General features: G+C 41.1%; 1 protein-coding gene across 1 annotated transcript in view; it reads right to left on the bottom strand.

Annotated features, from left to right (window-relative positions):
• The window catches only part of LASP1 (LIM and SH3 protein 1), a 52470-nt gene that overhangs the window by 15129 nt on the left and 12957 nt on the right, over positions 1–24384 (bottom strand). Inside the window, exons 2-3 of the mRNA XM_083470265.1 lie at positions 23573–23667; positions 8124–8208 (exon numbers count right to left, since the gene is read on the bottom strand). Coding sequence (XP_083326391.1) covers positions 8124–8208; positions 23573–23667 — 180 coding nt within the window. The remainder of the gene's footprint in view (positions 1–8123; positions 8209–23572; positions 23668–24384) is intronic.

Raw genomic sequence — 24384 nt, forward strand, 5'->3', positions numbered from 1 at the left:
CAAGTTGTGCATAGCCTAGTAGCAATGTAAGAGCTGCTTCAGGAGAACTACTTGCCAGTGCAAGAAGTCTAAAAAAAACCACTTGTTTGTTTGCAATTGTACTAAGTGTTAAAAATTCTGTAGGTGATGGCTGCCACATTGGTCCCAAAGGCAGGCTATGTGGTGTAGGCAAAATGAAAATATGACGCCTTAGGTTGGTACAATATGCAAAGTTCTGACAATATACATAAGGAGCCAATATATGTAGAGCATGCTGCCTTACAAGTATATCTGCACAGTGCAAACATCAGTTACCACAATCAGTTATGCACTGGTGCAGTAGCCAGCTGCTCTGCAGAATTCTGAAATTTGGCTCCTTTGAATTCTGCCTGTGGCCGAGCTTTTTTGGGGAAAAAACCTTACAGGGTTGCTTACTGCTACACTGACCCATGTTAGTCCAAAGTTACCAAGATAACTATTTCCAAACATCAGAAGACTTCCAACTGCCGCTTGGACTCAACCTCACCTGCGTTAACACAGAAGACAGTTATCTAGGCATAACAATTCAACATTCCAGTATGATGTAAAACAATTGCCAACTTCTCTTCTGCAAGGTGACCTGAGTCCCACCTGCTAGGGCTGGGCAATATCTGCTTTTCAACATTGTGATGTATCACCAGCGAAACATTGTGATACACTGTCGTGATATATCTGAAAATGAGGAGGGAGGAGGACTGCAAAGTGGTTTGAACTGGCTCGGTAGCCAGCCAGCCCACCAACTGCTTCTGCCACTTAGTGAATGTATTGGTAGGTATTGCTTAAGAATTCCATCCCACTATTTTATTCCATTAATGTCTATTTTCACCATGAACAGCCGGGGATGGAAGCAAAGAATTTCCCCTTGTCTTGACCTTGCACCTCTATCATCAAAATGCAACTCAGGCACAAACTCACTGACATAAGGCAAATAATACAATGAGTTCCTGACTCTATCTGTAAAATCAGAAATCAAATCTCCCAGAGTTGTGAGAATTAGAGAAAGGATTAAAATGTGCCTTGTAAAAGGGCTACTGTATCAATTATAACTGAGAATTCAACATAGAAGTGTGATCCCTGCTGAAGTTTTGCAGACTGTGCGCAAAGGGAGACATTTCTTTTGCACACCAGAAAGTGAAGCAACAGAGTGCTACATGCAGAGGAAGTGCTCAGACAAGGCAGGCTTTCAGTTTTTTCTGTCCTTTTATGGGCACTCAGCTGGAATCAACTCAGTTCTGATGCTTACGGAAGGCCAGACATGAGTGAGTCAGGCAAACTGGTTAGCTTTTTCCCATGTCCTGCTCAATGCTGGGCTATTATGAGTTGCTAAAAAGGACTGTGAGGGTGGAAGACAACAAGAAAGCGGGAACACAATGGGGCAGCCAGAAGAAGAGAAGACTAGAAGTCATCAACCAGTCTCAGTAAAGAAGCGATTCTATTCACCAGATCAAAAAGTATGCATTTTCCGCCCAGTTAGTCACACCAGTTAAAGAGCTATGGAAGTTTAACCAAGCCATGACTACAGTCCCCTTGCCCCAGAACAGTTCTAAAATTAACCCCAGTCAGCTCCAGAATAAGTGGCCATCTTCAATTGTCTCCACCAGTTCATAACTGGGTACTGGCCACAAATCACCATCTTGACAATCTCAACCTTCATTAAAAAAGAAAATCAAGTTTCTAGCTCTTAATTAAATAACATGCTTGAAATTTTGGGAAGTATCAAACTAAGTTGGGTGGTCTGAAGATTTCCCTAGAACAAGCAGAATGAACCCTTCAAAATGAACACATGTGTAAGTTTCCAAGGTTCACAAAGATTGTAGCCAGCGTTTGAAATTCACCAGGTGCCAAGGCACATTTTGCACCTGGCCACTTGCAAGCATGTGAAGATGCCTGGGCGCCAGGATGGCACCTGATGTCTCCACTATCTGGAAGTGCATGCCTGGGGATCCGTGGACCTTGACTGTTTTCACACAGTAGTTACACATCCTGTAGAATTCTATCCGTTATATTTTATCTGCACAATCACACTGAATTTCAGGAACCAAAAAGTTGTACAGTGGTACCTCGGGCTACAGATGCTTCAGGTTACAGACTCCGCTAACCCAGAAATAGTACCTGAGGTTAAGAACTTTGCTTCAGGATGAGAACAGAAATCACACGGCGGCAGGAGGAGGCCCCATTAGCTAAAGTGGTACCTCAGGTTAAGAACAGTTTCAGGTTAAGAACGGACCTCCAGAATGAATTAAGTTCTTAACCTGAGGTACCACTGTATTGAAAAATAGGACCTTCCAGCTGTTTGACCCAAAAATGACAACTAGGCATTCCGTTTTGGTGTCTGTAACCCTGGTTTAAGGAGCCATTTGGCGCCTAAATTGTGTAGCTGAGTTTCTATCACAGGTTGTAGCCTCCAGCTTTCCCTGGTACAGATTTTTGTGTGTTTTTTAGTCACACAGAGTATACCGACAGGGCTGTTCCGATACTACAATGACAATATGCAAAAAGAAAAAAAGAGTTTAACAAGCAGTAAGCCATTCTGCTTTTCTGTTCTTTTGCTCTAAATAACACAATACAGGTTTATCTTTTCATTAAAAAACCCAAAGTCTGTACTAAAGAATAGGAAAGTCAAAATATATTAATGGCTGCCTTCACCTGAACAAAGGCAAACTGCCTTAATTCTCTTACAGAGAATATCCCCTACTTCACATGCTCTCATTTTTACAGAAACATTTACCCCCAAGAAGGATTGAGATTCCCCACTCCCCGCAAGGTACTATTTTCAACACATGAGAAAGCCAAGCCACAGGAAATAAGCCCTCTTATTTCATGGTCATATGTGGGCTGAAGGCGTTAAAATTAGTCCAACTGGTGGACTTGTTTACTCACACAGAAAGTAATTGTGTGCTTCTGGCAAGCTATCGGAACTAGCTACGCCTTCTTGGCTACTCAAAATAAATACACAGAACTCACAGAGGTATGTGGGAGGGCCTTCAGTGTGGTTATTTCTGCCCTAGATGCCCTTGGGGGAGGTCTAGTAGGAGCTACCAGATGGACAAGTGGACAAAAAAGTCTAAACCCTCTGGCAAGAACTAAGCCACTTTTGCATCCAGCGGTTTCTAGAATTCCTCTCACACAAAAAGCAAACCTAGAGCTATCTGCCTCAGCCAGCAAACTTACAACACAACGCTATTTCACCTGTGGGGCAGCTCAGTCCACCTCCTGACCTAACACTTCAAGGCTACCACCTCCCCTGTGCCAACTCCAACTCATAGTGGTTTTGTGTTCCCCAATATGCTCACACATAAGGCCATTAGAAGAAAATAATGTGAAGAAGACAAGGTTTTACTGCTACCCCAAGCAGCAAAATATATGGAACACAGAAAATGAAAAGGAATAAAAGGCTCAGAAGGCCTAATGTGTGCAAGGGCCATGTACTGAGGAACAGTAATATAAAACTAAAAATGTAAGAACAGTGCAGCCACATGTATGTGAATGTGTAGAAATAGCAACTACAACCATTTATAAACAGTGATGGCCAAACTTGGTCCTCCAGCTGCTTTGGGACTAGAATTCCCATCATCCCTGACCACTGGTCCTGTTAGCTAGGGATGATGGGAGTTGTGGTCCCAAAACAGCTGGAGGGCCAAGTTTGGTCATCACTGATTTATAACATAGACATAATAGTCACTATAATTTGCTACCTTCCACACATTCACATACCTGTGGTTTGTTAATTTTGGTTTTATTTTATATTTGTTAAACAGTGATCTATAATTGTATATGGATTGAGTATATTGCCCCCAGATCCTGTTTGATAACATTGTATTTTGTAGAAGAAATAAAAAAGAAAAAGAAAAACAGTGAGTTCTACTATTCTTCAGTTAGAGAAGATATACGTGTGGGGGGGGGGGAGTAGGGAAGAAGAGTATGAGTGATCCTTTTCAATCTAATGCTATGTGCTCTGCTGAAATGTTTTAACAACCTTCACACTGCTGTCCAAAAGGGGAAAAAATTAAAACTTCCCATGAATTTTCTAATAGTTGAGTTGCTTTTAGATAAGAGATTGCAACACTAAGAACAGGCACCACACAGCAGATTCAAGTACTGAGTCATTCCACACTAGACCTTGGGCTCTGGGCATCCGGGACAGAAACTTCTGGGTCACTTTGTTAGGCTATACAAAGCTCTCCTCTAAGAGAACATCTTGGCACTTAGCTGTGCATCCTTCATTCCCTGAAGCCACTACAATTGGGTACAGAGGATGAAATCAAAACCTAGCCTCCCCAGGTGGCAGATTAAAACAGAAAGGGGGCACATCAGACTTCCTAGAGAAAAACAGCACTCCCATCTAGATGAGGCTACAAATTCAGAGAGCAGTTAACTGGCAACATGCAATCAAGTTGGCAGCCTCCTCGTCTCTCACATGGCATGAAGAGGAGAAAAAGAACCATTCCTTGATGGCCTCCCTCTCACAAGCTGCCTTGCAAAAAACTACACAGGCTTGTCTTCTAAAGTGCATTCCCCTGATCTCCTGACCTGAACACCCTGATCTAATTATTTTAATTGCTATTTTAGCAGGTTTTATTGTGCATTTTATTATGAATGTTTTCAATGTTTTAATAAAATGGTTTTATTGCATATTTTGATTGTGGGCTGATATATTTTTATAACTGCTTAGAAACCATTTTAGCAAGTAAGTGGTATAAGAAACAACAACATTCCCACCTTAGAAGTCAGATTACCTGCCTCAGTACAAAAATGTGGGCTCAGCAAAGAGGATTTCTAGCTAGAGGAACCCAGAGCAAGACCATTCCAAAAAGTACAGCTGCACAAAAAGTAACACCTCAAGAACTTCAGCATTAAAACACACACAAACTGCTGAAAGACCTCCTGATTGCAATCCACAATCAATAGCATTTAGGTAGAATGTCTGCTACCTCTGCTAAACATGGCACTGTGTGACCCTCTTTCAGATGACTTTGAGATCAAGGTTAAGATAAGAAAACCAGCGATTTTGGGGAAAGAAATCCAGTCAGGGATTGAAAATGACAAGGGAGAGATTAAGCAGCTGAAGAAAAACAACCTACCTAAGCCATTGTGGAACCCTATTTATTTAACTTCGCCTAATAAAGGGTCTGCCGTCCTTTTTGAAGCAGTAGACATGTTCTGAATTTTGAGACGGTGCTGTGGGCACTGGTCACAAAATGGCTGCCATGGGGATGTGGCATAACACAACTTAAGAGCAAAAGTCATAGGTGCTTGATTACTCCACTGCCCCCAGAAAATATCATGATTGCTGTGGGAAGTCACCTATGTCCTGTTGGTCCTGACTGTGGGGGTCATACATTACACAGATACACACAGTTGCCATCCAACAGGGAGCTTTCTTTAGTACAGTTGTACCTTGGAAGTCAAATGGAATCCATTCCGGAAGTCCATTTGACTTCCAAAATGTTTGGAAACCAAAGTGCAGCTTCTGATATCGGAAGGTGCGGAAGCCCCGCTGGATGTTCGGGTTCCAAAGAATGTTCGCAAACCGCAACACCCACTTCCAGGTTTGCGGCATTTGGGAGCCAAAACATCTGAGTACCAAGGCATTCAGGATCCAAGGTACGACTGTACAGTCAAACCTCACTTGTCAAACTGTTCTGGATGGCCGTTCGGCTTCCGAAATGCCTGACAACCGAGGCATGGCTACCAATTGGTTGCAAGAGCTTCCTGTACTCAAGTGGAAGCTGCGTCGGATGTTTGGCTTCCGAAAAGTGCTCGAAAACCAGAGCATTTACAGTGGTACCTTGAGTTAAGAACTTAATTCGTCCTGGAGGTCTGTTCTTAACCCGAAACTGTTCTTAACCTGAAGCACCACTTTAGCTAATGGGGCCTCCTGCTGCCACTGCGCTGCCGCTGCACGATTTCTGTTCTCATCCTGAAGCAAAGTTCTTAACCCGAGGTAATATCTCTGGGTTAATGGAATCTGTAACCTGAAGCGTCTGTAACCCGAGGTACCACTGTACTTTCAGGTTTTCAGCGTTCGGGAGCTGAAACGTTCCAAAACGGAGCCATTCAGGAACCGAGGTTTGACTGTACCAGGATACATGTTGATCACAGCACACACATGTATTTCTCTCTCATACATTAATGCACTTCACATATGCACCTCTCCCTCTCACAGACCACATATACGGTATACCGCCTTCTCAGTTACTCATACAAACCACACAAGCCACACGAATCTCTTTCTTTGTCCATCTCTCTTAATTACACACTGTGCACCCCCTCTGAAAGGCCTATTTACCAGTGAAGAAGTGCCTGCCATTTCAACCACCCCCTCCAAAGCTATTCACATGACAACTGGTTGGCAATCACTGCCCTAATGGTTGACTGAACCCTAAGTTAGAGTAGCATACAAATTCCCAAATACCGAGCAATCTAGACCAAAAAAAAAATAGCATTGAAACAATTACAAAGAAGGACAAGATATATTTGTGTGCAGATATATCAAGAGAATCTACAATCTCACACCATCATATCTAAGCATCAAATTCTGTAGCAGGATCACATTAAAAGCTTCAACACAACATGTTTCCCCCCACTTCAAGCTATCCAATGTTTCTTGTGGCTCATAACAATTCCTAGTCAAGTAGGGCATGGGACAGGATAAATTATCACACCCCTCAGAGGGAGAGATACCAATAATAAACTGTCACTATTAATTTTTAAAGCACCAAGCAGCACCCTCTAGTTGGACATTCCAGGATAAGTGCTTTTCTTTTAGGCGGTTGTTGTCACCCACTCACAGGGAAGAATGTTTCCCTCCTCTACCAAGTAGGTATTCTATGCACCCTGCCCACTCCTCCTCGACTAAAGGTCACTAAGCATACTATGCACCAGGGAACTGGGTTCACTATCCAGACAATTAGTTGACTGCCACCGACAGCAAGCACTGGTTGAGATTCAAAGTATGCCTATAAACGGACATTTTGCTCTGCAGATTTACAAAGATGGCTTCAAAACTGATCCACAGAGAAAACTGTTTGCAGGCATGGTTTGAATTCAAACTGTATCTGCAAATGGGGCTCACTGTGAGCATTGACCAGCTGATCAATCAGGGTTTTCTGCTTTGCCAAGGAACCATCGGAAACTGAAAGTATGCTCTTGATAGTTCCTTTGCAGCTGCATACTTACCTGCCCCACACCTGACATCACATATAACATCAGGTACATGCAGTTTGGGGGAAGCGGCTTCATGGGCCAAATTAGCACTAATTAGGCCCATGAGCTAAAGGTCCCTCACTGATGTTATACACAATGTACAACATCCCAGATTCTATTCTTGCACTAGTAACCTTCTCTGGCACTTCCGGCAGGCAAAGAGCTTTCCAATCATTTGCCCAGCCTTCCAACAAACCTGTGCAGCAGATTATTTGTCTACCCACTTACGCGAAGGCTAAAGGATGAGATGCATCCTGAGGTGCCATTATGATCATGATAGAGAGTGCTATGTGAAAAATAATTTGTGTCCTGTAGTCCTCAGAGTTGACTATGGCAGCCAGTACTTTGTTCAGGGTATGAAACTCATTGATCTCATCCCCCAATGCCACTTAATTTCTGGCCATACTGCTCCGCCTTCATCTTATCCCCATCTTGACTATAATATTCTAGAGTGCTTGGCTTGTGTGCTACACCACAACTTATTTGCTCACCTAATTACTGCACACTTGCAGCCTGCACTTTTTCACTGAGCGGTTTTATTGGGTACATTTTAATCTGCAAGTCTCAGATTGATTCCTCAGCTGCTGCTGCTTCTTCTTTATTGGCGCTTCAAATTCTTGTCCATCAATTATTGTATCATAAATATCATCTGTTTGTAGGGGGGATGCTTGTCAGAGCTTGTTAATTTCATTTCAGCTTTGATAATTTCATTTCCTCAGGCAATATTTTAGTAGTTTTCCTTTCTGACAGCTAAGGAGAGAGTTCTATTTTTAAAAGAGGTTGAATATACGGTACACACATCCTCTTTGGGTGCTGTTTCCAGAAGACCACTGAGGAAAATACTGTAACTGAGAGAATATAGCAGTAGGCAACATGTGAAGAAACTTTTATAGCCTTACTTGACTCTGAAGCTCGCTCTGCTGTTTAAGGCGCAGGTTTTCTGGAGTGTCTGCCACCATAGTGAAGGACTGCTTTGGGTAGTGTCTGCAAAGAGGGGAAAAAAATAGGCTGTGTTAAAAAGGAATCATTCTTAACCTGGTTTGGCCAGATTAGATGAAACCAACACCAGCACAGTCTCTATACATATCATCTGCCCCTCCCCAGTTTGTGTCACTATGATCTTGCTCCTAAAAAGACCAATTGTGGATTTTACTCAGCTGTTCAAGGTGCCTCTGTCCACCTAATATAATGGATGCTGCTATACTGCAACTGTCTTTAGTACTGTGGAAGATTGATAGGAATAACGCAAAAACCTAAAGGAAAATTTTGACGTAGCTTCTGTGACATCACTGAATTGGCTCAGCTACAGTGTACCAAAATCCAGGGCGTAGGGAAGGAAGTAAGAGCAGATAAAATGTATTCCTGCACAGATACCTTGTGAAAACTATACTCTTAGTTGGCAGGTTTTGTACTTATGCCTTTCCCCACAATTTAGCTCATTTAAATATATCCAAATTTAGATGCAATTGTCCATTGCCTACCTTAAGAGGCAAGTGTAAAAGTAGCTGGGGGCAACTGAGACAAATCAGGCCAGTCAAAATTTGTCAAACAACCTGTAATGCTTCCCTAATCCCTGCTGTTTGGTAGCTAAGTTAAGCATTGGTCCATGAATTCAGAGGGGGCTCTATGTGCAAAACCACTGAAGATGTGCATAAGGCTAAGCTACTACAGTATCATGAATTTAGCTTCCATGAGCATAAAACTATCATGTGATTCTTCCTCCAGAAGAGCCAACAAATCAGAGAGCTCAACAGGGGACCTGTTTCATATATATCTAAGGTGCTTGGCAAATAAGGGATACATTTCAAACTTTAATCCATAAATTTCGCTTTCATAGCATTTTCCTCCTTCTTAGCAGTGGGGCACATATTTGTGCCACTGTACTGTGAGGAACCTAGATTTTCTGGAACAACTTTTTGTTGGATTTTATTTAAAAGGATCATAGGAATGATAAATAATACAAATGAATAGACCAAGTCTTCTCATGTTATCTGTATATCACAAAAATAGCACAATAAATCTGCAGTAATATCTACAATGTATGGTTCATTATTAGTGGTCAATGTATAGATTCTTGGTTCATGAATTGATTAAACAAAATCAAAAGGGAAAGAGGATACAACAGAGGTAACAGATAACATTCAACATTACATAGCTAAACACCTAATCAGGAGCCCCTGTGGTTGTGTTTTTCCTCTTATGTTACCAATGAAACAATATAAATCATTGGTATTTTGATGAATGTGGGAAGGGGGTTCAAACAGAAGGTAATAATTTATGTTTAAGTTAAAATTTAGGTGAACCAGACTAAGCCAAATGCTGATGGGTTGTTTATTTTCTGGAATACTGGGATATGTTATGAAATTACACCATACAGTGTAAAGCCATTTTTCTTGATCTGCCCACAAGTCAACCATAGTTTATTTGTTAATCTTTCAAGGAGGGCTGTTTCCCAAACTGCTTTGTATCAACTGTCTATCATTGTGCCAGAAAGGTGTTTCCAGTGTCTGGTTACGTTGTGTCTCACTGCTTGTAGTAACTGGCATGTTAATTCTTTATTATTATGTTAATCCAAATTGTTATCTTGAAATATATTTAATAAAATTATTTCTGGTTTGACTTCTAATTGTTGTTTTCTTCTGGGGAACCTAGCTGTCTTATGCAGAACATTTAGCCATGATTGCAAAGTCAGCATCAGTCTGCTAAAAATTCAGAAAGTAGAAGGATGTTACATGTGGGTATACTGTGGTTGTTTCTGCATACTTAATGCCCCACAACCTTGACTTAAATGAGCACACAACCACAAAAAAAAAAGAATAGCGAGATCTTGCAACTACAGTAATTTGGGGAAATTAATGGTTGTTATTTGGCCTACATCTACATAGTTGGACAATTTTTGTGCCTTCATTGCACAAAAATAAAGGTTCTCCAACCTAGAAGGCATTGTAGCCAATCAAAACCACTTAGAAGAACATGCCTGCAGAAATGCAAAGTTATTTGTTGCAGAATCTTTAGCTCAGGGCTCATTTTCTTTAAAAGCAAATTTCTAGCCCTTACGTGTAAAGTTTGAAAATGCGGCCAGTGATTGGTGAATTTATGACCACATGAACACGATTCCAGTTCCTAAGGAGCAGAGGTTTTAGCACCCTTTTTACATCTAGCAAAATAAAACAAGCAAGGATCTACAAATATTCACAATTCTTTTGCACCACAACATTTGGGTTACCTTGATGCAAAGTTCAGAGGCCTTTTAAACTGCAGTCTACATAGAACTGTTTGGCTCTGTGAATCTCATCTGTCTTTGAGCCATACCGATGAAACAGCCAATCACTTGCTTTTCCCATCCCCTTCATGATCACTGTCAGTTTTGCTTTCTTGGCATATAAAGTTCCACTATATTCTTGTGACGAGAATTAGCCTCCGCTCATTGGATAACCTCCACTTTTAACACTCTGGATCAACCCATTAGAAGTTAAATACTCCAGGAGCAGAGAGCCCCCCGGCCCTTTCTGATTTCAAAGCACTCACTGGATTTTATTACATTCAAGTTTATGCACACACAGACCTCTATACCACACCTTTGCAAAGCTGCAGAACATCACAGTATTATCCACCAATACCACACAAAGATAAGCCACTAGCCACAGCAAGGATGAAAAATAACCTGTGAGCACAATGTAGCAGAAAGGCAGGAAATTCAGGGTTAAAAATAGAACTGACTACTCAGAAAGACCAATTAAGAATGAGTATATGTTTAACTGTGCTTACAAAATAAGCAAGCAGCAAGCAACTGAATGCTCAGTACCAGCACTCCCCTCCCCACAAGTTGTGGGGTACAAAGTATACAATTCCAGGCCATGCTGTTATTTCTGGGAAGGAGAGGGGAATGGCCCCCTCTTGTGCAATTTAAGGACATCAGCGGTAGATTACAGTGGGTGACATGACACAGAAGGGACCACCTAGCTAAGGGTATTACATCCCACATATTAAAAGGTGAAAGAGGAAGAGAGAAAAGAAGTGAAACTGTGACAGCTAAATGCTATTCAATAAGATCTATGGAGAGGTCTAATCCTGAAGGGAGAAAATAGGAAGGGGAACAGAAAACCACCCTTTTTTTAAAAAAAGTGGAAAATGTGCCTTAATTTAAGGGCTGTCTGACAATGCACTGCGATTCTGAGTACTGGTGAAACAGAAAGCAGCCTGCCTGCTTGAAGACCATCTCCTAGCCTGCAAACCTGACAAGACTAATGCATGAGCAAGAAATATGCAGTTCCTATGTTTGCCCTAAAATATAAACCCCCAAAATTCCCCTTAATCCCAATTCAGGTTAACCCGCTTAGAGCAGCGAGATATTCTGCGTACACACACAGTATCGTCACAGAACAGGAGGGATAGCTAGCTTGAGCCCACATAAGAGCATTAGACCTTGAAGATTTAGGTTTTAGTTCTTCAGCTACAGCCTTGTAGCAAACCACTCTCACTCAGTGCCCCAATATGTAGTATGGAACAGAAATAGTATTTCAAAGAATAATTGCCAATGAATGAATTAAGATAGCACCTCAATACAGTATGTGGATTAGAGTTAGATATGGTTTTCACTTTTCCTTTTCGATTAATGAGAGCATAAAAATGCTAAGTGATTTTGCAATTCTGAATCCCTTTCAAGGCAATCTTGTAATACAGTGTAACGAGATTGCTAGGAACCCAAGCTGAAATCCCTGAAGAGCAGGATCATCATGTGGACAGAAGGCTGCCATTTTGAATCCTTGTCACTTCTCTGCTCCAATTAGCTTAGGGCCAAATTTGAAGTTAAACCTGCATCTGCTGCCAAAAACAGCCAGATGTCTAGCTCTCCCTTTTCGTGAATCTGCAGCAGAACTCTTCTATGTTGTAATGCTGTGTACTACCACTAGGATTGGAGGTGGCATATGGGAGTGCTAGTTGCTGAGGAATGCAAGTAGAGTGCTCTTGCATTCATATCCTGCTTCAGATGCGACAGAGGGGAAGGTGGAAGCAAGGCATCTGAATTTTTTTTTTTTTTTAATTGCCAACAGTTAAAGCAACGTGCAGGGTCTGCAGTAAGCGTAGTATTAAGAGGCTTGAGAAATTGCTCCTCTTGAACCAATTCCAAGCCTAAATCTGAACATGTGTCTTGACAGGGCCAGGCGGTATGATACTGAGTTTGCATAGTGTACTGCACCACAAACATCAACTCTGCAAGAAACAATCAAAGCTGGCACACAGACCCATCTTCTAGCCATTTATATTTTAGGTTATATTTGGTTTATATTTCAGTTAGATAAAATTAAGGTAACCTTTTAGTCCCTGTCTAATTGGCAGTAGTTAATCCAAGCAGCACTTCCTGGGAGCTGGCAGGGATATACATTTTGGGTGGTGCAGGCTCTTATATTAATGCTTATGGCCACAGCTAGTCTTAATACATTTGGTGCAAATACATTTCTAGGTTGAGAGAAGTCCTGATCATACACAGTGTATTTATAATTAACAAGTCTAAGTGGTGGATATGGTTAAAGTGTATTTTAATTCTTATATTCATCTGGTTATCCTCAATATGCATTTTTGTACTTTAAAATTAAATATTATTTGTGGCGTAGGTGGAAGGGTGGCTGCTGAAGTCTAGCTACCATTCATTGTTTGTTGGGTAGCAAGATACCGCAGAAGCCAGCAATAACAGAGTAAAAGGGACAAATAAGAGAGGAAATGTAGGTTTCATCAGGACATTGTAACTGTCAGTATTTGCTTGTCAATGAGAAAAGATTCTATGGAAGACAGCTACCAGATGTTCATTCAAACCTGTTTTGTTTTTTTAAAAAACTTACTAAAGATATAGACTATAGACAGACACACTGGAACATTTATGGTTGTGCAGTGAGCTTTATGCTGCTGCTATGAAGAGCCAAATTTCTTAGCTTGCCATGGCAACCACTTCCAGTGCTTGTGTTCCAGAAGGGGGTTCCCAGTAGTGGCCACGAGTTTTGGTGCAGAAGAATTTTTTTAAAAAACCAAACCAACAGGCAAACACACAAACTCCCCAAAGAGATCTGTTAGCATTCTAAAGAGATGTACAATTCAGTTCTGGAGTTGGTACTTGAAATCCTAGTATCGCTGCCAATAATTGCAGTTCAAGAGTATTTGCAGTGTAATGCAAGGGAAAATCTCACAACCACAGACTTGGCTTATCAGAATCAGGAATTAAAACATTCATGTTTAAACTTAGTTTTCTATTCTCTAAATAACTTCTGCATCAAAAACACCCAGTTTCACCAGCATTTAATTGTTTCCTGTACATATCAGGTTGGCATAGTCCCATAAACTACTGAAGGAAACAATAAGGGTAAGGGTCTGATACTAGCTCATAATTTAAAAAATTATTCTGAATGCTAAATGTTTCACATATTGCAGGGTTGTTTGGAATCACTACTTGAATCCACGTGACAGCGTAATGGATTTAACAGTGAACAGTCACTGTGGAAATTCATCCTTGCAGTAGGAACATTGTCAGTGGTTGACCTAACAGCTAGAGCAGGGGTCAGCCAACTTTTTCAGCAGGAGGCTGGTCCACTGTCCCTCAGACCTTGTGGGGGGCCAGACTATATTTTGATGGGGGGGGACACAAATTCCTATGCCCCACAAATAACCCAGAGATGCATTTTAAACAAAAGCACACATTCTACTCATGTAAAAACCCCAGGCACACCCACAAATAACCCAGACATGCAGTTTAAATAAAAGGACACATTCTACTTATGTAAAAACACGCTGATTCCCAGACCGTCTGCGGGCTGGATTGAGAAGGCGATTGGGCTGGATCCGGCCCCCGGGCCTTAGTTTGTCTACCTATGAGCTAGACTACAGCAAAGATACTTTCTTACTAAATGCAGCATGTCCACATAGATTTCATTTTCTCAAAAGATACTTAAGTACTGACATTAGCAATGAATTTTTGGAATCAGGACCAGAAGACTAAATATTTGGGGGGAAACCCAAAACCAGCCACTTTCAGTAAGAGGCCCAAGTGAACAGCAGCAAGTTATTTTGGCAGAACCAGTTGTTGAAATCTGCTCTGTGGAAAATGTATATTGCTACCATAATTATTAAGCAAGAGACAGAAAATAAGTCCAAGTGTAAAGGAGGAAAAGTTTGGATTCTCCTTCATAATATGAATAAGAGTGGCCACGTAACTCTTGAATAGCTAGCATAAATACAAATGCTTAGAATAAGGCAGAAGCAAATCTCATCTGCACAAGAACTCAAGACACAAGAACTGCAGTAAATGCACTGCAGTTATTTTAAACGTTTTAATTAGCAAGTGACGTGGTCTCCAATAACATAAGCCATTTTTGTGGCTCCTACCTCTTAGTTCTACCAAACAAATGTGGCCTTCACTTCCATACTTATGCCATTCCTAAAAAAACCAAAACCCTCCCCTATCATCTGCTATCACTTACCAAATGTCCACCTTCAGCCTTTGTAGATTGTACTTCTTGCTACCTCGTAGCAAGGGGCGCGGGGGGGGGGATTTGTATTGCTCACTTTCTATTGAGTAAGCTAGTTATGAAAGTATACCTACATTCCCCCCCCACAAGATAAAGAGGTGAAACTGGCACACTTTTATAATGTATCAAAAGGTAGTAAAGAGAAAATTCCCAGTACAGTGGTACCTCGGGTTACATACGCTTCAGGTTACACACTCCGCTAACCCAGAAATAGTGCTTCAGGTTAAGAACTTTGCTTCAGGATGAGAACAGAAATCGTGCTCCAGCAGTGCAGCAGCAGCAGGAGGCCCCATTAGCTAAAGTGGTGCTTCAGGTTAAGAACAGTTTCAGGTTAAGAACGGACCTCCGGAACAAATTAAGTACTTAACCCGAGGTACCACTGTACTGTATTAATTCCTTAAGTCACAAACTGGCTTGCACACATTTCAGAACACTGAGGAGGAACTCTTTAATGGAGAAAATTAATCTGACAGTGTGCAAAATTTGGGGAAAATATGTTAAGTTGGGTAGAGGGGCTTAACAACAATGCAAAAAGTTCAAGGCCTTTTCTAAAAATGTGATGCACTTCGACCGTCATTACTAAAATGTATTTCCACATGAAACTTTAGAAAGCTTTTAGATAAAAAATTAAATATGAAAGTTCTTCCATTTCCACCTTTATCTTTACTGCAGGTGCTTGTGATCAGTCTTAGTTCATATAATACTGTGCTACCAGCAACTCCTTTGTAAGTTGCAAAAAAGCAACTAATAAGTCAAATAAATAATAATATCATCCATTGTCCTAAGTTCTTGAAGGCAAGCTCCAAAGCAGGGGTTGAAAGAAAACAAAGTAACAGGTGGGAAGCATGCTGATTGCTGACCAAATACTTGACACCACACATCCTATAATACTTTGGAGGTGTAGATGTGACATTGGGTTGTATACTGGAAGATATGTATTTAAAGGGGAAAACAAAACTGGAAAATATGACAAGTTTTTTACAGCTACCTAGAAGCAGACACAATAGGTAAGTGACAGCTATTTAAAATATCTTCCTACTCTACTGAAAGCAAATCATTAGCATCATGCATTGCAAAATGTGACATTTGTATGAAGGCTTGCAATTTCTGAGAAAAAGCTTTCAAGAACTGAAAAAGCAGGCTATGAGGTTGATTTGGAAGGGGGGTACAATATAAATCCAATAAATAATACAGCAGATTAACTTGGAGCACAGATTCATGAATGGAGAGATTTCAAATAGTCACTCTTAACTAAACATGTGTGTTAAAACGCCGTAGTTTTCCAGAAAGACCCGTATACAGCTCAGGAGACAGTCTTTGACAACCTTAACATCCTGCAAGTTCCATACAATTCAATCATAGATTCTGATTCAGTTTGGGAATCATTCATTTCCTTCCTGAGTTAGAAATGAAAGTATCCTTTATTCACCACCAGCAACAGAACAATTCCCATATTGATTTCTAGTGAGAATCAATTTCAAGTCATACATGCTGTTTGTGCATGTGCGCGGTGCGATATAGCGCTTCTGCGCATAGGGCAAAACCTGGAAGTTTGCCGCGTTCGCAACCCTAAAGTTACATTACCTGAAGGTAACATAACCTGAGGGTCCACTGTACTGATAGAGTGGCTCTGCACCTTCTCTACTACAGTCTGATGTAATGGTTGCTGCCAAGCGATAGCTGATGGAAGAAAGAGACTGGATTCTCAGCAAAGCTAGTACGGAACTAAACAGAAGATCACTTCTGGGATGGTTTCTTCCAAATGACAGGGGCTAATTGAATAATAGTTATTCATTCATCAGGCAATAGCATTCATCAAACATTAGCACTCCAGCAGCACAACAGAGTAATGAGATCTCCCCAGTACAGTGCCATTTTTAAGAGCAACAGGGATGCAAATAAAAAAGCTGCAATATTCAGATCAGAGAAATAGCACTAGACAGTTGAGGATTATAAAACAAATGCTTTGAACATGCCCCCAAAGAGAGCAAAGACCTCAAAGTGCTGATCTTAAAGAGCACCACAGCATTTGACTTCCTGTGTGCAATTATAACTGCAAAACAGAGGGAAGGACATGGGGACAGCCACATGGAGTCTAAGAATGATGATAAAGTATATGGGTGGTGTGTTGACCCACCAGAACAGCAACAAAAGAGACCAGTCATGCATTTCCCCCCCTCCATGGCGATAATAAATCACTTCTACTAAAAGGAACCACATATATTAGTTTCCCAAAACAGAGAAACAAGAAATAGATGCTACTGAAAGAAACACGGAAATGTAGTCATCCAATAGTATTAATTCATCCAGTAAAAGTCGCAACAAATAAACAGACAAAAACCGTTTTAAAGCAGCTGCTCTGCAGAAAGGAGTGCTGCACCTTCCTTCCAAGCAGGGGGAAGAGGAAATAACTGTGCAACTAGGCCACTCACTTCCTGCCATCTATTCTACAGCATTTCAAGAAATAAAGAGGTCTGCTCAGTGGGGTGTACATAAGTGAGCCTTCCAGAATCACCACACTCAAGCAATTCATTAACAGCACCCACTTCCTTTTAGTGTGGACGGACAATAGCCTGTTCCAGAACTCTAGGAAACTTTGCTGCTTCTGTGCAGAAAAATCATGTTCTGTTCTGAACTTTCCTCTTCTTACTAGTAAACTGGAGATGTAGAGAATGAAGTGTGCTTTTATGCAATAGTGTGCATTGTTGCTCTGTAGAATATCATGAGGCATTTACTAGTGACAAGGTATGTTTTGTTTCTGAAGTAAATGTATGTGAGAAATGAAGAGCCAGATTTTACACCCCTCCCCACTACTGTATTATAACTAGTCAAAACCGCAAAAACCTAGCCTACTTGATCCTATGACATAGCTGCATCGCAACAGGAACAGACTCCAGCCTGCAGCCTTCTCTAGCAAACCAGCAGAGGCCCATTTTGATCAGTGGAATTATAAACACACTTTTTACAGAAACTACATTAGTTCTGGGTCACAAAAAACCAAAGTTTTAAAGGAGGTGTTTTCTTCCATCACAAGTAGTAACTTTTATACTAACACGCCCTTCAGAGGTTTGCATATTTAAATGTAATCAATACAGCATGTACGTAACCCAACCCCCTTAGTAAAATGACACCTAAAACAGAACATTTGTTTGTCTTGAAATCAAAACTGGGGTGAGCCATTTATTCCAAATTAAGGTACTTCCAAAACAGCTAGAAAGCTGAAGTATTGTATACATGAAGTCACATAAAACTCAATTACTGAAAAAATCTGAGGGCATGGCATTTTTGTGTCTTAATAGTCAACACTTTGGACATGATGCTTTCATTTTATGCTAGGACTGCACTAGCATAATAGGAGAAGCTAGATATAATGTTAGCTTGTGGAAGTTTCCCCTTCACACTTGAATCAGTCTTAGCTTGAAGGGGGGAGGGCAAATGGAACTGAGCTGCTGCAGGATGTTTCTTTTCATACATTAAGAATCCTTGAACTGAAGAAGAGAGAATTATACAATCTCTCAAATGGAAAAATTAGAGATGGGAGAGTTCTGAGTCAGCATTGTCCAAGGAGTTCACATGCCCACACAGCCATGAAGTTAACTAGGTAACCTTGGGCCAGTTACACACAGGCAGTTACACAACCTTGGGCCAGTTACCTCACAGAGTTGTGAAGACAAGGGGGGCTAGCCCACATCCATGCATTACCACCTCTGAGCTCACTCAAAGAAGAGTGAGGTAACAATGTAAAACCATGCAAAATTCCATTACTGGAAGCCCGAGTCAAGCTTATACAGTTTTTTGATCAGTGTATTTTAATTTTTGTTGTAATCCTTACATTAACCCAGTAAAGTAAGCCAGAATTATCCCTATATTACAGATAGGGGTCAGAGAAATACTAATTAATTCACCGAAGTGGCAACAGTCAAATCAGGAGCTTACCAATTCATGGCTCTATCTTTATATGCTACACTAACTCTGTAAAAGTGGGGCTAACAGGGTATATCATTCAATCTAGCTTTTCAAAGACACTATTGACAGAAGATGCTAGGAAGTAAGCCCTTGAGATCAGAGCAAACATGCCCTGTTCACCCCACCTCATTGATGAAGGAAAGCCTCAGAGGGCAAAACCACACAGCAAAGGCGCCATTGGAAGGTTATGTTCAGATTGCCGTATGGCATCAAGGCAGCAAAGAGGAAGCCCAGCCTTCTTCCTACTGCTCTGACTGAGAAATAAGCTTACGGCCTGGCAGGAAGCCAGAGCACGGACAGAAGAAAGCCTGTATTGGACATGTTTGAAAAAGCAAGCTTACTCCTGCCAGCATAAACGTGGCCTTTTCCCTCCCCACTCCACAGAAAATGATAGGACATTCATTGTACAATTCCACTTTTTATGGCGGATGTTTAGAAAGGAGGGCCTTGTACAAGACTCTGTCAGCACTGACCATAGTTGGAATCCCCCCACCCCCCAAATATTATGCCAAAGAGTACATATATTGGGGGTTTGGTCTCAAACTGCTATTTTACACACTTTATATAAAATCTAGTGTTTTATATTTGGCAAAATTCTGCACTTTGGTAAGGAACAGTGTGTCTGAAGAGGAGATGAGTATAGGGAAAGATGAGCACTAATTAAAAGAAGGGCAATTCCTTATCTCTGAATCTCAAACTTTTGAGAATATACAGTATCTGTCTATTTTCAATCTTGCCCTCACATACCTGAGGAATATACCTAGTCAAAGAAATCCTAGGTAAATTAGTCATATGCCGTTTCACTAAATAGGAAGAAACAAGCATATGCATTAAAAGAGTTAAGAAAAACAGTGTTTTAAATAGTGTATATGCATGTCACAACAGCAACCATCTTAGAAGAGTGAGAAGAAAAAGGGGTCATTTCTTCTTGTGAGAAGAAAAAGGGGTCATTTCTTCTAAGATGGCATTTACAACCTATATTTTTTCACTACTTCTATTACAATACTTTTAATTCTGCTGCCTGATCAATAACAAAGTGTTTTTAATCAATTAAATACTGCAGACCTAATCAGAAACCTAATCATATTTTCCATTAAAGTTTGAACCGTAGTTGTGAAGCTTTTTGTTTTGTTTTTTAACCAAAAGATTGATAGGAATAAACAAAAAAATAAAAATAAAAATAAAAATTGCCCAGTAGCACCTTAGAGACCAACAAAGTTTGTTCTTGCTATAAGCTTTCGTGTGCATGCACACGAAAGCTTATACCAAGAACAAACTTTGTTGGTCTTGTTAATGGAGAAATCTGAAGGCTCCCTTGGACAAAAAAACAAGGACACCAGCCAGGAATACCAGAGCAAAACAGCAACCAGTAGGCTTGGTCTTTATTGAAGACTGTAGTGACAGGACTCCCACCTGCCATAAGGTGGAACAAGATGGAAGCCCCAAACAAAAGAGCCCCCAAACTTTTATTAGCTGCTAATCCCCATATTACACCCCCCAAACTACATCACTCATACATCACGGTTACATCATGAAAGGGGAGGTCTGGTGGCAGTAATCTTAGCATCCTGGACCCTGCCCCATGGTTCTCCTTGCCCTCCACCAAACACCCATCAAGTGTAACAAAAAAGATATTTACATTTCCCTGTTTCCCAGCCAAGTTAATCACACAATTTTGTCTTCATCTGGGTTTGTTATTTCTGGAATGGCTACCTGACTGGCACTCAGGTATTAGGATGCCAGGGATTATCACTCAGGCAGAGGGGCTGCTGAGTTGCTGAGCTCACATGTCTCTATGAATTTCTGAAGTTTTCCCAGTGAGCCAGTACATAGATACATTTATCAGTGAATTGTTACATTTGGTATCGTGCAGCAAAGGCCCTTTGAATAGATAGGAAGAAACTGTGATGAAGTGTTTCGTGGGGACAAATCACAAAAGTCACAAAAGCGATTGTGCTGATTTTGGTAGTGGGCTACATGTGCATGATATCTGCTGGAGGGGCAACCCCCCCCAACCTATACATAAATTCCTGCAACAGTCTCTAGGGTGCTACTGGACAATTTTTTTATTTTTTAAAATATATTTTGACTGCGTCAGATCAACACTGCTACCTACCTGAATCTAGAACCATAGGAATAAACAATTCATGTTACCTCTCTTGACGGATGCTGAATGTAGCATGTGGTACAACTAAGCTCAGAAAAACCCAGTAGCACCCCACCTCTTAAAATATCCTTGCTCTGGACATGGATTCTGGGTGCCCTTAAAGCCTCTCTTGAAGTTCTATCCCACATACACACTTCCTGAATTGCTGCCCATAAAGTGACAACTCCGTACTCTGCTGCTCTATCTAAATACTCAAATTTCCCACCCAGTGCTGCTGAAGTTTTCAACAAGAAGAATGAGGCAAGAACAAAGTTTTAGCATAGTCTAAGCTACCTTCATGGGCATAACAGGCTGAATGGAAAACCGAGGTTTGGAGGTGATGAACTGGAGGAGAGGAGGTCACCTTGCAGACATCTTGACTATTAGTGATACAACCAGGAGCATGGCAATTGTCCTGGGGAAGACAGCACCTGTCTTGATCAGGAGACCAGTTGCGAACTAAAGTAAAGTATCCCATATCTCCAGACAGAAGCGGCGGTTGGAAGCATAAGCAAAAACACTGGAAATGAGGCTTTCCCAAGCATTTAGATCTGTCTAAATGAGCCAAAGCTGCTGGTAAAGCACAGCTTCATTCTATTTGTTACAACTGAGTGGGTCTTATAGAAGCTGAAGGGGGAAATTAATTTTTCCACCTCTTGAGAATGTCAAGTAACAGACATGGGTCAAGGGTTGCGGGCAGTCACCATTTTCACAGGCTTTACTCAAACCCATGTTTATAATAGCAAACCACTGCGGCTAATCACATGTTCTGTTTGTTTCTTAAATGTATCTGTCACTTCTTAACAATATTCTCATCTCGCTTTCATCTTTGGACCAGATGATGTGGTTATTCTGGGCTGGATCCAGAGTTAAGTGTGCTAATGGGACTGGTGGAAATCTACTTCCCACCACCTCCTACATCTGGCAGTCCCCGCTACCCACGCATGCAACACAGGGACTCAAGGGAATTTGCTGAACGGGATGGGCTGTGGTGTGGGGGCAGCCTCAAAATGGTTGGAGGCAACTTTCCTGAACAGAATCTTGCCACATACTTTCGCCTGCACTTATGTATAACTTCTACTCCTTTCCAAAAATTCCTAACCCTGACTTGCTCCCAAGTCTTCCCCCTCCCCAAGCCTTTTCAGAAAGCTTCTGAAGCAGCTTTCTTGACCCAAATATTTTCATGCCATCTCTTTTTATGATCTCCATTACTTTCCACTGCAAACTTAGTTTTGAAGATTTTCATCTTCCTGTTCTTTTGCTATTGGCACTGTTGATCTTTCCCTTTCATGTCCTCTTCTGAAATACTTGCTGCTTTCAGAGCTTTTCTTGAATCACGGCCACTAGTTAACCCATATATCCTTCTTGCTATCCCATGACTTTTGCATTATCCATCTATGCTTAAAATTACCAACGTTCTAGCACCGAGCACATCACTTTGTGGACTGTGTCACTGTTGCAATCCCTTCGGTGCCATGTTAGGACATATTGATATGGCCAGGCCTTAAGTTAGTTTTATTGCCTTGCCTCTACTTGCTTTACAGCAAGAAAGGAGGAACTTTTTGGGATGGAGGGCCACATTACCCCAGTGAAAAGCTGTCAGAGGCCACATTTCAATAGTGGGCAAAGCCAGATCTATAGATAATCATACATCACTGACACTCTCACACAGGTTAAATTCTACTTCCCGTGTTAAGACACATATGTTAAATTCTCAGTAACTGCACTCAGGTTACATCCTCCCCTTTCTCCAAAGACTTTTAAAAAACCAATCTTGTAAGAACGAAAGCTTTCCTTTTACCTGTCAAAAAAGTTCAGCAATCCCAGAAGAATACAATGTACAGCTGAACAGCAAACCTTGCCTTACAACTATTCAAAGTCTCAAACTTCAAAATGAAATTACACCCCAAAAATTGCATGTAAACAATTGCAAAATGTATGGAGAACTTTTTGCACATTAGCAAAGTGCAAGCTCGAGTCTTCATGTAGCTAGAGTTTCTTCCTACAGCAGATCTCCTTGCACAGGAAGAAGTTGCAAATTCACATCTTGCAAAGGAGGTTGCAAAGAAAGTCTCTCCCCTACCTCCCAATGCAATGGTACACTCTCCCTTTCTTTCTGTTCCCTCTTCCCCTTTCCCCCAGCTAAGCTGATTGCACAGATCAGCTGTTTAACATGAAACAGCTGATGGGGGAGGAAATACAGCTCCCACCTGAAGAAGTGATGGGTGAGAGGAGCCAGAGAGGGCCAGAATAAGTCCAACTGCAGGCCAGATCTGGACTGGAGACTCCCCTCCCCTGTGCTATAGTTTCATTTTGTAATGAAGGATGTGGGATATGACGTTTATACTACTGTATTTTTATTATTGTATACCACACTGGAATTTGTCAGGATAAAGTTCAGAATTTTTGAAAAATAAAATAGGTCACCTATCATGCTGTTGGTACTAGCTTCCTAATGAATAACAAATTCTATTCTCTCAGAGTCACTGACAAGGGTTTAGAAGGATACTTTGAAAGGATGGACTAATTAGGATTAATACCTCCACAGGTATCAGCTCAGCTTCTTTCCTTGTGTCTCTTGCCTGCCACATTCAACAACTAAATTGCATTGAGATTTCCAGATACATACAGCCCCTTGAAATATACTTTTCACTTGCAGCTATACACAACCAGCTTTACAGAGTAGAAGGGCAAAGTAATGTGAACACCAGCAACTTACGCATTGCAATACGGCTTCTTCTCATAGCCCTTGTAGTTTTTCATGTTGAGAGTCATCTTGCAGACCTCGCAGTGGAAACATGCTTTATGCCAAAACTGGGAAAACATGAGAAACAAGTGTTAATGTAGAAAGTTTTATAGTGGGCTACTTCTTCCTAGCTGGAAAATGTTATTCCCAGCAGTGGCTATTAGCCTCTAGAAATTACAATCAAGCATGCTGCAAGAAGACTCCTTCTAGTATCCTGCAGCACTGTCTCCTTCAGAGCTTTCCAAACTTCAGGTAAAACACTTTTTAGATATGCATCATTTCGCAACACAGAAACACAGTTTTACTAGCAAACCAGAGGTTAAACTAACCCCTTTCCTGCCCTGGGAGCGTTCACGCAACACAGCTACACGCTGCAGCCGACACACTAACGTGTCATGACACACAGTTTGGAAAGCTCTGGTCTGCTCTATTATGAAGGTCTGTTTAGACATATGCTTGACCAAAGAGCCTTTCAACAGCATTTACTCAACCCAAAAACACACTGTGTTTAAAGTTTAAAGACAGGCTAGGGAAAACATTCCTTTGTATTCAGTCAATGACCTATTTGTTTTTCAACAAACAAGCATTAGCAGTTTATACAATGTGGTCAGCACTAACCAAAATTGTATTATATTGGCACATGATGAGCCTTAGGAAATATTTCCAACTCATCACCTGACTGCGAGTTCTCTCCCCACCCTCCCCCAACAGGAAGTTGCCATATGTGGCCTTAGCACAGAAATGTAATCCTGATACGCTGAAGAAGGTCTCCTTTCACAGTAACT

This window comes from Podarcis liolepis (genome assembly GCF_965112155.1).
Source record: "Podarcis liolepis genome assembly, chromosome: 13".
In the NCBI taxonomy this organism is placed as follows: domain Eukaryota; kingdom Metazoa; phylum Chordata; class Lepidosauria; order Squamata; family Lacertidae; genus Podarcis; species Podarcis liolepis.